The sequence below is a fragment of the Calliphora vicina genome, chromosome 1 (assembly GCF_958450345.1).
Source record: "Calliphora vicina chromosome 1, idCalVici1.1, whole genome shotgun sequence".
In the NCBI taxonomy this organism is placed as follows: Eukaryota; Metazoa; Arthropoda; class Insecta; order Diptera; family Calliphoridae; genus Calliphora; species Calliphora vicina.
In genome coordinates, this window is record NC_088780.1 from 106,364,668 (window position 1) to 106,383,012 (window position 18,345).

Genomic DNA, 18,345 nt, shown 5'->3' on the forward strand with positions numbered 1-18,345 from the left:
ACATCCTCTGGTTTTAGATTGGGTCAAAAAGGCTGAGAGCAAGATTCGGTGAAATCCAGTTTTTACTGTTTTTTGCAAACTTATGTAAAACCTTACTTATGGTGAAGGGTATAATAAAACTTTTACGTAATGTATTCTGAAATTTATAAAAGTTTATGTTGAAATGAATTTTGTAACGTTTATTTCAACATGGACATAGATGTATGGACGAAGCTATAGTATCTAATTATTTAAATGGTCGGTACTCTATGTTTTTGATTTGACAAAATTTGGATGGTTAACAAAATTTACAAAAGAAACAAATTTAATTAAAGAGTTAATATAAACTACACATTAATATTAAACATTTCTTAAACGTTATTTCCCCTTTTTCATGTGGCAATGATTTTTTTATAGTTTACAACATGATACAATAATTTTAGAAGGTAGAATCATTAGGGAGATTTGTCAATATTTACCCCTATAACGTCAAACTATTTGATTTTGATTTTTTCATATTTTCTTTTGTTTGACGTTACAAGAATTGTATAATTAAGAAAGTATTTTGTAATGAGTCTACCTTATATTGTTGTGTCATGGTCTACAAAAAACAAATTTCAAATAATACCAATAAACTTCAAAAATATTTTTGTGAGAGAGAAATGGAGTAACCTTGTTTATTTAAATCATGGAATTATGCAGAAGCATACCTATGTATTAAAAAAAACAATTATTTTGATAAATTTTTAGCATAAAACATTTTTTAAATTGTTCATCTCGAATTGAATTCAATAACAATAATAATTGTAAAGGACTCACTATAATAAGCTATTAAAAAAAGTCCATTAAAGAATTATCACTTTAAAACACTTTTTTTTGCATGATTATATCTGTTTACATATAAAAGTGCGAAATAATATTATTCAAATTACTGTTCGAAGTGTTTTTGTTTTCTCTTTCGCTACTTTTGCTCTATATGTTGATTTTATCATTAAATACAAAAAAATAAAATTAATTTATTTTTATTTATTGCTCAATTTTTGTTTGTTGATTAATCATCATTTCATTGTCAACTATTTAATAATTTCACAAAATCTCACATTATTCATTAAAAGCAAATGGTTATTTAGCTACAATAAGCAAAACTATATGTGGAGTAGTAATGCTGCCATTAAGGAAATTTTTTAAATATGTATCGCATTAAAGTCATATAATTATAATAATTAACAGATTTCTGATGGCTTAGTTCTAATAATACCTACAATATGAATATTAGAGTGACAATCAGTTGTATGGAAAAAACTTTTTGTTAAAATTTTGAAGAATGCCGGGTGGAATATTGCGACACTAGCCTAAAAGTTAAATTCTGAAAATTTGAGCCAAATCGGACAACGATTTCTGGACGCGCATCGAGGTCAAAGTTCAGATATATGCAAAATTTTACTATTTATATGAAATAAATAGGTGAAACTCGTTAACTTTCTGCATTCTTTTCTAGAAATATGTAGATTTATTTGAATTAATGAATATTACATTACATTGAATCTCCTTTGGGTCAAAATGACCCAAAAACTGTATTATCGCCAAAATTCGGAAAAAAATTCAAATTTTTCAGTTTTTGTAAAAATTTTGCTACTAAATAAATACTTTTGCAATTGAATACAAAATAATCGAAATGTGTACGTAATTATCGTTATAATGAGATATAAATGACAAAATTTGGTTAAAAAATGTTAAAGTTATAACAAATTCGCCAGACCATTAACGTGTTTCAGGCCACTTGAACAAAAAATTTAGGAAAAAAAATTAACATATTTCGAGAAAAATTAAAATAAAAGCTAATTTTTATTTTAAATATATCCGTATTTACTTGTGTATGAGTTTTTGTCTTTTAACGGCCGTTTCGAATCTCCATTTTCAAATTTTTAAAAATTTTGTTAAACTAATTTCAGAATTTTTTGATCATCACATTGGGATTTATTGAGATCATAATAGGGAATAAAAATATGAAAATTATGTCAATACCTCTTACAGTTTTTCCGTATCTGCGATTTAAATTTTGCGATTTTCAAGAAAAACTCCTTTTTTGTCCATATTTTGGCGAATGAGCCCAATTTCCTTACTGTTACAATTTTTTGTCCGAATTTTGGCGATAATACAGTTTTTGGGTCATTTTGACACAAAGGAGATACAGGGTTAATTTCCAAAAATTTTTTTGAATGTAATATTCATTAATATAAATAAATCTACAGAAAGTTAACGAGTTTCACCCATTTATTCCATATAAATAGTAAAATTTTGCATATATCTGAACTTTGACCTCGTTGTCCGATTTGGCTCAAATTTTCAGCATTTAACTTTTAGGCCTAGTGTCACAATATTCCACCCGGCACTCTTTGAAATATAAAAAAAATCGGTTGTCACTCTAATGAATATACATACATATTAATCTTTTTCTATCAGAAATAATAGAAAAATATTTATTTTTCTTTTTTTTAAGTTTGTATCTTAACCATAGAGAACATAGAGCGGAAACTCGAAAAAAACTCAACCAAAAAAATGACTCAAAAAAGTTACACATACGAGTGTTGTTTTTGTTTTCACATAGTTTTTTTACTAATACATTCTCACCACTTAGGTTTTTGACAACTGAGTTAGGTCTTTGACAGGAGAGTTTCCGTTCTATGTGTTTTCTCTATGATCTTAACTCTTAGTATTACTTTTGGATGAATTCACAGCAAAGCGGCTGTGAATTCATCCATCAATTACCTATCTTTTTGAATTTCTAAAAATAATACATATCGCACTTGTTCAACAATACTGTATTAACTCAAAATTTTTAAAAATTCACTTTTTGTAAGAAATCAACTAACAACATCAATATCTATCTACTGTAAAAATTTCAACGTATTCCGATTACTCTTTCAGCTCGAAAACCACATTTGAGACCATTTTCATTATAATTAGTGACTACCTTGTATCAACAAAAAGGTATTATTTTGAGTTAATACAAAAATTTAAATAGAAATACATGGTATATTTTCATAAAAAAATGTATTATTTTGAATTGAGCCTTTATTCAAGTTAAAAATAATCAAATTGTTTTATTTAAATTTGGTTGTATTTTGAGTTGATATTGTTTTGTTGATAAAATAATACAAAAAAATATCGAGAAATTTTAGAAAAATGGTATTAACTCAAAAAATAGATTTATTTTGCAATAATTGCAAAAATTTAAAAAAAAACAATGTAAATATATTTTCAAATGGAATTTGCTTAATATGATGTGTTCGGATTTTCAAATTCTCTTAAAATGTAATCACAAACAGTTTTTGCCCTCTACTGAACATTTCAAAATTTTGAGTTAATACAGCATGTGCGATATATAGTATGCGAGTGCGATATATAGTATGTAATAACAAACACTCTTATATACTCTTGCAAAGTTTCTATGTGGACAATCATTTAGTTTAAAAGTTATGAATCAAAATGTAGTATTAAGCTAGCTTTTCAAAACAGCAATGAGTGGCCTGAAAATAATAGTATAAATCTTCTAAACTACTGGTTCAATTTAAATGCAGTGTATGCAAATAGTATTCATCATTAAAATATGTGGCATGGATATACATTAGAGTGTCTCTTATAAGCCAATTTTTTTTTTGGGGAATTTTGGAACTGGTATAAATATAAAACTATAGTAATTAACCCTCTAACCGGCCAATTTTATTTCTTATTGTTTGAAAAAAAAAAAGAAATACGTTGGAATAGAAACAAACAAAAGACAAGTTCACGTTCTTGTTTATCACAATAAGTAAATTGTTTGTCTCTTTACACATATTTACCGTTATAACGGGAAAAATAACCAAATAAAGCAGCATTACTCACATTTAACATACCCGCCTAAAGGCAGCCTTGACGGTTAGAGGGTTAATATTTTATATTTTCGGCACATCCGATTATAACGTTATTTCTAGTTTTTTTTTTTAATCACACTGTTTAAATATTAGGGAGCAAAAATTGCGGTATTTCAGATAGGAAAGGGTTAATATTATCTAAAATCTAAAACCTCATACATATATTGTATGTATATATTTAAAATTATTTCTATATTTTCAACTTGATAAATTGATATTTTTTTTGTACTTATTCATCTTACTCATAATTCTATCAAATGGTTATTCGATTGAGTATATAAATATACAATAATGTATTGATTGTTTTATTTTTACGGTTGTACTCCCTCAACACTTTTTAATTCATAAGTAATTTTTTACATTCATACAAATTTATACATATTATACATATCTTTTGTTTATTTTTAGTTTTTTTACTGTATTTAAGTGTATACATACGTATGTATATAATAATTTTTTAATTGTACTTGTGCCCCACGAATACATAATTATGTTAATTTTTTTTATTTTACTTACATATTTTACAATTGTGTCATAAACATATTTGTCACGTTTAACTCATAATGTATTCCATATAAACTGTTACTTTAATAATTGTAGTAAATATTTTTATAAATTAATTCAAATATTTGGTTAAATTTTCTTTCACATTGCTAATTACTTTATAATTTAATATAAGAAATAATACATTTTAAATGTAGTTTCGAATTGCTTAATTCAGTTTAATCTTAATTCACCTCCTTCTTAATTTAGAATTAAAAATGTTAAAGATTCATTTAATAAATTCATTTCTAATTCTATAGCTTCCCTTAATGATTTTAATTTAAATAGAAATGGTTTTTTTAAATTTTTTTTTAATATTTAGCGAAAAAAAAACATTCGGTTTAAAAATATCCGATTTTGACCCATTGTAGGTCCAACTTACTATGGTCTTATATACGTCGTTGCAAAGGTCTTCGAAATATCTATCATTAGATATGCATATTGTCTATATTAATGTCTTAGTAATCCAGATATAGGTCAAAAATCGAGGTTGTACTGTTTTTTCCCTTATATATCAGCCATTTGTGGACCGATTTTCTCGATAGCAACCGAACCGGATGATATTGATGTATTAATCGTGTATGTAAGTTATTTGGGGGCTTCGGAAAGTTGATTTCAACCGACGGACATGGCTTAGTCGACTCCGCCATCTATAAGGATCCAGAATTGTGGAAATTACAAACGGAATGACAAATTTATATATACCCTTTTCACGAAGGTGCGAAAAAAAATTTTGAAAAATTTTCCAACATTATTATTGCTGGTTCAGCAAAAATGTATTTCGCTGGCTTAACATGCAAAGGCTCTAAATCCACTTTTTTTAGAAATTGAGATTTTAATGCAGTAATGTACAATAAGTAAAAATACATTGATTACAAAGAAAAAAATTGGAGTTATCACGCATTTTGTTGTTGTTTTGTAGTGATGAGCAAAAGCGCTTAGTCCAATTTATCACAATTTATCAGCTCTAAGTCCCTATAAAAAGTACAGTTTAACCATTTCTGTTAAATTGTTCAATGACATGTATTCAAACAAGTAAGAAAAAATGGTCGGTCAAATATTTTTCTTTTAAAATTTCAATAATTTATTTTCGGAAGAGGGACTTATTTGGGAACTATGACTAATTATGGACCGATCGCCATGAAAGTATTTGCGTTGAATTTTATGTGTATACCAACATTTTTAAGAGATTTATGCTTGTTAAAGTGATTTTTGGAAGCGGGCCTTATATGGGAGCTATGACTTATTAAAGACCGATCGGCATGAAATTATGACATGATTTCCATAGTATAAAGTATTTTTGTATGGGAGCTAGAGGAAATATTATACTGAATTCATCCAGATTCAATAGGCTTCGTCCTAAAAATTATTAGTGAAAAACAAGCAGGTGATCTATATTTGGCTGTGCCGAACCTTACATACCCTTTTTAAAAAATTTTGTAAATTTTTTTTAATTTTTAAAAAATTAAAAAAAATTTTTGGATGAAAAAAAAAAATTCTGGTTAGAATATGTTTTTCCCGATTTTGACCCATTTTAGGTCCAACTTACTATAGCCTTATATACATCGTTGCAATGGACTTTGACATATCTATCATTAGATACCCATTTTGTCTATATAATGACTTAGTAATCCAGTTATTGATCAAAAATAGGCCAAAAATCTAGGTTATCCTGGTATTTTCCTTATATCTCAGCCATTTGTGGACCGATGTTGTCGATTTTTAACAACCGAGTCGGAAGAATTCCCGATATATTGATGTATGAATTATGTATGTAAGCTATTTAGGGGCTACGGAAAGTTGATTTCATCATAGAGACTGACAGACGAACAGACGGACATGGCTATATCGACTTCGCTATCTGTAACGATCCAGAATATATATTTTGTGGGGTCGCAAATGAAAAATGTAGAAATTACAAAGTGAATAACAAATCCTTGCCACTCATGGTGAAGAGTATAAAAAGTAGAAAATAAGAAATGAAAGACAAGTTCTAAGAAAAAGACCTAAGTCCATCAAAAAATACAAACTAAGCAATAGAAAAAGCTCTAAGTCCAAAAAAACCTTTTATCTCGGCAAATACTTATTTTATCATTTTGCTTTTACGCGCATAGAAAACAATGAAAAATACAAAAAAATTGCGTTTAAGAATTCAAAAATATTTACGCAAAAAAAAGTTTGAATGTTTTTTGTCTCTACTGTAAAATTTTAAAATAAGCGATTTAATTTTTATGAATTACTCTGAGCTAACAAAAAAAGCTAAAAATTTAGAAATTATAAACAAACTTTTTCATCCAATATCCCTATATCGAACAGATTGGTAAAAATATCTTAAGATTTCTTTAAATTTTTAAAATTGTTAATAAAGAATGACACAAACTCATTTAAAAATATTGATCTACAAGTATTTCCAGATAATTAAACCAAATTACTGTTTATTTCTTTAACTTAAAAAAAAAAATGATGATGAAAAATGTTTGTAATAAAGACTTAGGGCCATTATTACAACTTGCCTTTAAGTTCCTAATAGTAAAAGTTAACTTTAAGCAATAGAAAAAGGTAACCTTAAAGTTAAATTTTACTATTTCGAACTTTAAGGCCCTTAGAGCCAGTTTTTGACTTCGTATTTAAATATGAATTATATTTAAGTTCTATTTAAATACGAAAATGAGTTTTTCAGTCCTTTTTCAAATGATACTTAAATGGCCAACGTTGGCCATTTAAATTCTATTTAAGTTTCATAAACTACCATATGTTTTTGACAGCTGACTTTTGTTGTTTGTTTTTTTTCACTCTATTGTAGTGAAAAAAAGCAAACAACAGTGTCTTGCTAAAAACTGCGTCTTGCTAAAACTACAATTCCGATGCGGGCAATTGGAGCTTCTTTTGTGTATTTTCCTACCAATAATTTTATTGTTTAATAAACTTTTATTTCTTATTGGGAAAAATGTATCAATTTTTGTTTTGGTTGAACAGCTGTTTTAAGCAAAACTATCGATAAATTTTTTATATTTAGTAGTGCTACCATACTTTTATCTTATTTAAATAAGACAATTTATGTAGCACTGAAAAACTCAAACTGTATTTAAATACAACTTAATTTTAAGTAAACATTAACTAAATACGTATTTGAAACTTATTTTGCCGGGATTTAACCAATGATTGTGTTTCTCACTAATGGATTAATTTTGTAAGCATTGCCATACTTTTCAGTCAAATCACATGTGCATTCCTCAAAATGTTTCATATAAATATGGCAATAATTAAAATTTTATAAGAAAAAGCAACAGCGTACATAACTTTTATTTGTAAATTTTAACTTTGTAAAAGAAAAAGTGACATTAATGCATTAAACACATTCAAGACAGCAGGCTACCAACTTCAATCTGTCAAAAATAAAATGCACACGTTTATATGAAGACGATTATTTTGACGGTATCCTACGAGTTTTTGTCTTCGTAGGATACCGTTAACCTATTCGCAGGTATGGCCAAAAAAAAATATTTTTTAACGGCTGTTTCGAATCTCCATTTTCAAATTTTTAAAAAATTTTCAGAATATTTTGATCATCACATTGGGATTTATTGAGATCATAATAGGGAATAAAAATATGAAAAAAATGTCAATACCTCTTACAGTTTTTCCGTACCTGCGATTTAAATTTTGCGATTTTCAAGAAAAACTAATTTTTTGTCCATATTTTGGCGTTGAGCCCAATTTCCGTACTGTTATAAATTTTAAGTTCATAATATTATTGTCCTGGTAATTTAAAATATGAACTGAAAGTTTTACTAAAATCGGAAAACGTTAACCTTTAAATCATGAAGGTCAAAGGTCAAATTTTTCAATATTTGCAATTTCTAATCAAAAAATGTTGAGATATGTTATATATTTTGGGCCGATTTTAATGAAACTTGTGGAAAATATAACATAAAGTCCAGAATTTAAAATATCAGCACTAAAATGGAAATTAACACTTAGCAGCACTTGGGGTCCAAATGACCCCCATCTTTTAAAATCACGAAAAACAGCCATTTTGACCCCAAGTTCTATTAAAGGTTAAAATCCATTTTTGCACTGATGTTGAAAATGTTAGACCCTAATGTATATTTTCCTCAAGTTTCATTAAAATCGGCCCAAAAATATATAACATTTCGCTATATTTCACTAGAAATTCCAAATATAGAAAAATTTGACTTTTGACCTTCACGATTTAAAGGTTAACGTTTTCCGATTTTAGTTAAACTTTCAGACCATATTTAATATTACAAGGATTATAATATTATGAATAGCTTTTACTTAGAATTTAAACCAGTAAGGAAATTGGGCTCATTCCCTAAAATATGGACAAAAGATTAGTTTTTCTGGAAAATCGCAAAATTTAAATCGCAGGTACGGAAAAATTGTAAGAAGTATTGACATAATTTTTTCATATTTTTATTCCCTATTATGACTTCAATGAATCCCAATGTGATTCAAGTGGCCTGAGACACGTTAATGGTCTGGCGAATTTTTAATAACTTTAACATTTTTTAACCAAATTTCGTCATTTATATCTCATTAGAACGATAATTACGTACACATTTCGATTCTTTTGCATTCAATTGCAAAAGTATTTATTTAGTAGCAAAATTTTTACAAAAATTGCAAAATTTGCATTTATTCGAATCGGCTGGCACTCTAATGTATATTACTATTTTGTAATATGTACTTAATTGAAAATTTATTATAACATTAAACTAGTAAAGTATAACTCTTTCAGGGAATTTCTTTTATAATCAAATTTGATGAATTTAACCAAATTATTATACATTTATTGTTTACATAAATATATTGTAGAAATGTTTATTTACGCAAACAATATCATGATGAGATATTTTGCAAGAGTCTTCTTCAACGTTATCTAATAAACAAACAAACATATATACATACATGCATATAATACTTGTTTTGACTCAATTCAGCATAAATTTAAATCTATAATTATTTTCAAAATGTAAACAAAAATAACAAACTACATATTAAAAGACGACGACAATGCATGAACTCAATGAAGTGACAGTGAAAACATAAACTAACAAAATAAAAAATAATAATAATAAACAAACTTTAAATGGATTTGTTCGTTTGTCTCGTCAGAATTTCATATAAGACGACAAATTTTTATTTATTTACATATTTTTCAAGTGTTTATAAAACGTTTAGCCAATATTATATTTGAATAGTTTAAGAAATTCTTTATTGTATACAATTTCAAAGAAAAATTAAAAAAAGCACATGGTGGGACAATGGACTTCCAACCGTTTTTTATTACATATGTATGTATTTCCAAAATTGCTTAATTTTTAAGTAAATCTTATAGTCTTGACCATGACATGTATAGATTTGCTGTATAAGAAATGCTTTAATATAATCTTTAAGAATGTAGAAAATAGTTTATCTTACATATGTATGCATCTCTCATACATAAATCATACTACGTACCTTATGTAAGGTATAAAATCAATTAAAAAAGGGTACGTCTTTCTTTTCACTTTATTGTCGTGTCCAACAAAGTAAAATAAATAAATATTGTGTGTACTCGTATAATTACTCGATATATGTATGTTTTATTTACATTTGAATGCATTCTTTTTTATAAACAATTCTATTAAAGATAATTGTTATGATACATTTTAATGTCGTTTCCTTATTGTTTTACTTTGTTTACTTCAACAGACAATTCATCTCAAAAGAGGAGTCAGACATTGAACATTTGGAACAACGTCTAGAAAAAATTATAAAACTGTGTAATATAGCAGTCGATTCAGGCAAAGAATATGTTAAAAATCAAAGGTAAGTGTACATTTTTGGGTTACTTTTTATATAATTTTATATTAAATATAGCTTATTTTAAATTAAATAAATTAAGGGCAGGCAGCAAGTAAAAGAACATTGTAAACCATAGAATTTATGTTATAGTTTTCTTAAGTTTCATCAAAATCGGCCCAACAATAAATAACATTTCTATATCATTAAATTAGAAATTCCAAATATTGAAAAATTTGACCTTTGACCTTCACGATTTAAGGTTTAACGTTTTCCAATTTTAGTAGAAACTCCAGAGTATATTAAAAATTATCTGGACTATAATATTCTGAATAGTGTTTGCTTAAAATTCATAACAGTAAGGAAATAGAGCTCATTCGCCAAAAAATGGACAAATAATTGGTTTTTATCGAAAATTTCAAAATTTAAATCGCAGGTACGGAAAAACTGTAAGAGGTATTGACATAATTTTTTCATATTTTTATTCCCTATTATATTCTCAATAAATCTTAATGAGATGATCAAAAAATTCTGAAATTTGTTTAACAAAATTTTTAAAAATTTTAAAATGGAGTTTTGAAACTGTCGTTAGAAAAATTTTATTTTTTTGGTCATAGCTGCGAATTTTTAATAACTTTAACATTTTTTGACCAATTTCTGTTTTTTATGTCTTATTAGAACGAAAATTACGTACACATTTCTATTCTTTTAAATTAATTTGCAAAAGTTATTTTTTAATATGCACAATATAAAAAATATTTAAAAATTCTTTCCATAAAAGTGGTAAAAAGTGTATTAAAAGTGGTCGAATTTCGGCCACCAGGCGATCCTAGTATTGATTAAAAACTCAATTTTAATTTTTTGGTTGTTACGACCATTTGCATTTCTGGCGATGATATAAAATAGCTGATGCTTTTGCTAACGCAATAAAGATTTTCAATTATTTTTAAATACAATAGGTATATTTTATTTTAATAATAACTGCGGACATACTTCAAAAGATAATTTTTAAATAAAGAAACCCAGCCTTGCAAAAAAAAATATGAAATTTATATAGTTTTTCAGAGAAAAAAAATTTGGTTTATTTTAGAAATTGCTGTTGGTGCGTGATGTTTTTGATTCCAAATGACCTAAAAAAAATTATTTTCATTACTTATACAATATTGGCTATCACGTGGTGGTTGCCAAAAATTTCGCCAAAATGAGTTATTTCCCTAATATACATATCTTCACCTAAAATGCAAAATAACGTAACATCACTTTTCATAAGTTTATAGGAGAAGCAAAAAACGATATAACATGAAAACTACTTGATATTTCTCTGATCCAAGTTTTTCATTGGCTTTCAGTAATTCCTTAAAGTCAGATTAAAATGCGTTGAAAGTGTTAAATTAAACTTTTAAAGCAATAACTCAGCCAAGAAAGTTTCGAAAATGAAGTAAAAAATACAGAAATACATAGATGACCTGAATAGTTAAAATTTTGTTAAAAATAATAAATTTTACATTCCAGTGTCGTTGTTTCTACTTCGCAATTTGTACTTGATTGTAGTGGAATGATCTGTGGAAATAAATTGGCTGTCACAGGTGTCCACCAAGGTTAAGATTTGTCTCTTTCGTCCAGGCGGTGAAGAGTGTTGCTGAAGACTTCACTGGTGATCAGTGATGCCAGGAGATTTTTTCAGAAATCCCTACGCTTATGAAAAAAAATCCCTTTTTTTCCCTACACCTACTTTTTATTTTCCCTACATTTTTCCCTCACTATTTTGAACAGCTAAGTTGTGTTCAGCAAAATAAAAGCTTAAGCGGATAATTTCAAAATCACATCATAACTAATGTATTGTCTAACATTATTTATGTTTTAATTTATGACGTTATTTATTACTTAGAAACTTACTTATTTAAATCAAAGGGACCTGCAAAGATGAGATACAAAAATGTAAAAAACCGAAGAAGTAAAAGAAAATTTATTGTAGAAACTACTCCAGTTGTTGTCGAAAAATATGAGCGCAGCTAGTTCTTTAAGAAAATACCGTAAAAAGGGGAATCTATAGAGTAAGTTCGGGTAATGTTTTATAGGCGGATAATGTGGTATAGCTGCTTTTCTCTAAAACTAAGAGCATAGGAGTAGCGGTACCAAGCTTAAGAGTTTTATGATCTCAGAAAATTCACATTGGGTGAGTGTACTTCATTTTTGCAGGTCATGGAAATAGTCAGATGTAAAAAATCAGCATTATCTTATGGTAGACTTTTTTTTGTGATCTGTTAAAAATTAATTTTTTTCTACAATCACGTGTTTTAAACTTTAATAATTTAATTTTAAAGTCGAATGGGAATATTTTGCTATTGAAGAACACATGTAACAATATAGCATATTTAGTGTATATGTTAAATTTTATAATAATTTCATTAAACCACGTGGTCGGCTAATGTGGTATAGCTAAAGAATTTCAAGCAAATAATATGCCAAAGAAATGTGAAGTATGAAAATGGGCAGCGGAAGATTTGAAGAACGCTATCTGAGCTATTAGAAACAACAAATGTAAATTTTTTTCGCATCAGTCATTCAATGTCTCCTGCGAAGCGAAGAATGTATTGAGGAGCTTCTGGTAAGCTTGGTCAGCCGCCAACTTTAACCGCAAGCATTAAAGATGATTTAAATAAAACGTAACTAATTTATAAAATAAAATACTATGTATCGGTTATGCTGTTTGGTATACAATATTAAAAGAACATGGTGTACCACATTACCCGCCAATTTTTTCAATGGCTTGTTTATGGGTGTTTCCTCTTTTTCCCAAATTTCTCTGAAACTTGAACTTAAAAGACTTTTTTACTTTCATGGATGTAAACCTAACACTTGTAGTAAAACACCAGCTGAAAACTGTTCCAATCGAATTAAGATTCTAAAAATTATAGTCAAATAAAAAATAGGTATACCACATTACCCGAACTTACTCTAGTTTGAAAGAGTTGATGATATTAAAGATGCCACATTATTACTTACTTCATATTATATCAGCTTTACGAATTTCTAATTATGCACTTAAACAATTTTTTTATTTTTTAATTTTATAATTGAAAAATATATACATAGTTCGACAAAAGTAAGAAATCTTTCCCTTTTTTCCTACATGCGAAATTTTGAAAAAAAAATCCCTACAAAAAGGGAAAATTCCCTACACTTGGCATCACTGCTGGTTCTTGTTGTAGCAGCAGTGGTTGCTGAGTTGACAGCCCTTGGCCGAGTGGGAATGTACTGCTGGTTACGTGCAGTAAAGAAATTCTGTATTTCTCCGAATAACCATTCATGCATAGTTAATCGATGTTATAGTCCGTCGCCATAATGCTGCAGACGTTCCTATAAGATATCACATTACAGATAATTTCCGAGCCATCCCTTTCAGTTGTAGGATATTGAGGATTGCAGGGTATTCATGAAGATAATAGCGTGACTGACTGTGGCTGGCAATTGTGGTTAATGCTGTTGTTGTGCTGTGCATTTATGGAATATATGCTGGCGATGAGCTGCATATGGCATCCTCCTTCGTCGTGTTAGAGAGAGAGACCGATCTGTAGACCACAACTAACTTACCTGGACTTAAGTTGCATTTAACAACCGGCTGATATCTCGATTCAGCTGTGCGATCCTTGGTTGTTAGAGTTGGTGCTTCGGATCTTATCACGCTCATCTGTGTATTGCGCAGCTTCAGCTGGGAAGTGCGGCCGCACTACGGATAATCGACCTGCTGGAATGCTAGGTGTACCTTGAAGGATGTTGGAACATCATTGAATACGCGATCTGTGTAATCTTTGAAGCCGTGACTGTCTGCTTTCTTTTGCTTGATATAAATAGGAATTTGGTTTGAATATTATTAAACTAACACGAACATTTCTGATTAAGCTTGAAATGGTCTCCTTAAATAAACTAAACTTTCATTTTAGTTGCGAACATTGACATCATATTGTATTATTTTTGTAAACGATATAGGATTTGCTCTAAGTGAAGTTATGGCTTTCATTTTGAGGATAATTTCTCTGTATAATTTTGAATTAGTTTAGAGTAAATAATTTTATCTGAAACATTTAAAATAATATTTAACATATGTAATTGTTTGTACTAATTTGCTTATTTACATTGATTTCTTTTTTATATAATATAGTGCTTTTGCAATGTCCCTTTGGGATCTGCAACAACATTTTGCTGATAATAAAAGTGCTCACAACGCGTTGGGAAAATTGATACACTGTTTTCAGGTTTGTTGATTTGCAGAAAAACAAAAAAAAAAAATAAGAAATGGTTTAATTTTCAATTGTTATTTTATGTATTTACGATTGTGTATATAAATATGTACATAAACGTATTAAATAGTAATACATTTGTATGCATTTATGTCTTATCGTATTTTTTTGCAAAATAAATATAAAACAAATAATAAAATTTATTATAGGAAATGAATAAATTTCATACCATTTTATTGGATCAAGCCAGTCGTACGGTTTTGAAAAATCTCTCCGTTTTTGTTAAAGACGACATCAATCAAGTTAAAGACTATAAAGGACATTTCATGAAAGTATCCGAAGGTTATGACAATGCTTTAATTAAAAATGCCCAAGTAAGTAAATTACTATACTAATACTATATCTCTAAATTCTTTAATAGTTCCTACATCGAATTACCTTTTGTTTATCCAATAGACGTCGTATTAGAAAGACAATACTTTAATCATTTTGTTATTTTTATACCAGCATTATATGTACATACATGTTTATATTATATTTGGTTAATGTGCTTGTATTTATTTTTCACTTGCAGGCTGGTAAAAATCGTACACAGGAAGTGCAGGAAGCCGCCAACATATTATCTGCTTCTAAATCTTGCTTTCATCACACAGCATTAGACTATGTTAACTACATCACTTTAGTTCAGTCTCGTAAAGTACCTTCAATACTGTCGACGGTAAGTACATACATATATTTGTGGTTGTTTATTTCTTGTTGGTGGATTATATGTATGTGTATGCATGCACCCTAAGGTACAAAATTATGTTTCAAGTAAAAATGCAGATACATTTGAATATGAACATATTTGTTTACCTAAATCGATGTGTCTGTGATGTTTATGTCAACTAACCAGAAGGGAGGATATCCTACTTCTATTATGAAAATGTTCATGTACATATAGTACATGTATATATTTTTAAAGATGCCAGCATGCCTGAAAATAATAAAAAAAAATATTCTATAAACTAAAATGGGAACAAACAAATGTAGTATGCACATTGGGGTGCAAAAGATTCGAAGAGAAGAAATACAATATGTGCCTAGTGGGAAATTTAAAATGTTTGCCTATTTGAAACACATAAAATAAAATGTTAACGTCTTTAGACTATCTCCCGACATAAAGCTATCAGATTAGGTATATATTGGGTATATTAAAATGGAGTGACATAAGGAATCCAAAAATCATTTTTCTTCTTCAGAAAAGATCACAATATTTTTGCCAGAAAATAAAATGCCACTAGTAAAACTATAAAAAATACGCTAGAGATGATTTGCCAAAGTATCATGTCGTGACATGTTGATATCTGGAAAAGATGGACACAGATAAAGCAGTATTGAATTATATATTCGGAAATCATAGAATGGAAACAACAATAGTGATCTCTTTATCATACTTTGTCAAACGTTTTATTTTGTATATATGTATTTGTACACATTTATTATGCTGCTGCTTTTGCGAATAATAAGAGGAATTACTCTACCCAAAGTTGAAAACAGTATTTTGAATTGATCACATGGGAGCTGAAAATACACACTTATATAACTTATACAATCGAATGAATTATTCGTTACTGATCCTTTTAACATTGATGAGATCTCACAAGCTAGGAGAGGTGGAAGTCAGTTATAGGAGGAAAAAAAGAGGGATTAAACACACACACTCTGTAAAATAGTCCATTGCATAACAATAATTCCATTTGAACGGAACTTCCAGGATGATGTAGAATATTGGAAACAGGCCTGACATGAATTTATGCTATACATTTTGTAATTTTAAAATATGATGGAAAAAAAGTCTTACAAACTGAATTTAATTTTAATTTAATTCTGAGTAATAAAACAAGAAAACATACAATTACTACAATTCTGGAACATTAACACTTTGGTTTCTTTCTAACTTTTTTAACATTCACACAAGCTTGTTTCTTTTTATACCCTACACTATGAAATTTATATGACGATAATTGATCTCTCATCTAATAGAATAATTGGCTTTATACACAGCCTAAATCTGACATGATGAAACTTTAAGGCTGCACAAAAGATCCTATGGGTAGTAGTGCTTGAGGCCTCGCTATTAATAATAATAATAATATGACGACTACCTTGATTCTTTTTAAAAATGCTTGGATATATCTCGGATACTAAATTATGTACTACATATAAAATTAAAGGTATTTCAAAGGCCTTTCCAAAGAGATTATCTGTTTTTAACAGACCAAATCTTAACAAAATAATGTTTATCAAAAAACAGAAACTGCGGTTTCAAATCTTGCAAACATAACAAGTCCATCAAAAATGCTACATTTGCAATACCACAACTGCAAAGTTCATTTCCATGTATTTTTTGTTGCTGTAACAGATCAGCTGTCTTTTTTGGGGAAAAAATCATTAAACATATATTACCTTATGAACTTTCTAAACATGAGGTTATTTATTTCGGCACAAATATATATTTATACTTGCTGTCCCGGCTAACACTGTTCTGCCATAGCTCACAAATTTTGAAGACCCACCACAATAGTACTCCAGATATGCAATAATAAATTTTTATTTCGTATGGGAGGTACCTATATAGGTCAATTGTGAATCTAAACCCACTCAAACATACACAAAAAATTTCATCGAAATCGACTCAGCCGTTAAGGAGGAGTTCAGTTACTAACACACGTACAGAAGAATTATATATATAAAGAAGATATGTCGAAAACACTTTAGTCAATTCAAATTATTTGGTCAGGTTCGTATCAACATGTCCAAATTAGTAAGACAACTTATTTTGTAAGTGGAAATTATACAAAATAATTAAATTAAAAAGTAATACAAAAAGATACAGGGTTTTGCATTCGGATAAAATGCAAAAAAATTTTTTTTCTTTGAAATTTACTAATTTTCAAGAAAATCAAAGATATATGGTTGGTAGGTATACCTTTGTATAAATATGTTTAAAATAAATTCTTTTCGAAATCAAAACAGGCATAAAAAATGTTCGTGACATATACATATGTACTCGTAACAATATTTTAAAACGAAAAGAAAACATATTGACCTAAAAATTTTACAGCTGGGAAGATTATAGTAAATTTCTATAGACTTAAATCTGTAGAAATTTTGTTCTCTCAGTCAGACTCATAGTTTGTTTGTTACTACAGCCTGTTTAACCAAGCGTTAATTTAAGTACATACTACTATTTATTTGCAAAAGCAAAACACGATTCATAACATTGGTATTTTTTAATTGTATTCCCAATTGTGTTAATAATAATAACACAGTGCAACAGTGAAAAAAACACACGATCATGACAGTATAGATTCGACTCTACTACCAAAGTGTAGTAAAACCCTATACTCAGTTTGCCCATTTTGGTGACCGATTTTTTTTTATGGGCCCCCAAAGTTTCTGAAAATCAGTGGGGCATCTAAAAAAGGTGTCATCAGGTTTTGGTTAACAGCTAATTCAGACTTTGTGCTACGGCTTAACTTTATATGGCAATAATATAGCTAAGAGTCCGCCAAATAAATTTTGTTAAAATTTGTTTCCAAAAAATAGCTTTTTCGTGCACTTTTGTTGAAAAAATATAGGAAGAAAATTTTTTTTTTTTACTTTTTTTAGAATAACTTCCAGGGACTCCTAATTTTTCAATAACAATATCCCGCAAAGTTGTAGCTACGGTAAATTTGAATAACTCTCGTGAACATATCAATGCAATCCGAACATACCTAGGTATTCTAAATAGCTGTCAAAAATCACTTTGTAGCTTAAAATTTGTAGTTTTTTACTAATTTTTGACTCTAAAACAATAATTTTTTTGTTAAAAA

General features: G+C 28.3%; 1 protein-coding gene across 2 annotated transcripts in view; it reads left to right on the forward strand.

Moving 5' to 3' along the window:
• Positions 1-18,345, forward strand: part of CenB1A (Centaurin beta 1A) — a 32,435-nt gene that overhangs the window by 4,376 nt on the left and 9,714 nt on the right. For both annotated transcript variants that reach the window (XM_065515439.1, XM_065515440.1), the window contains exons 2-5: positions 10,155-10,271; positions 14,407-14,500; positions 14,695-14,859; positions 15,060-15,203. In XM_065515439.1, the coding sequence (XP_065371511.1) occupies positions 10,155-10,271; positions 14,407-14,500; positions 14,695-14,859; positions 15,060-15,203 (520 nt within the window). The remainder of the gene's footprint in view (positions 1-10,154; positions 10,272-14,406; positions 14,501-14,694; positions 14,860-15,059; positions 15,204-18,345) is intronic.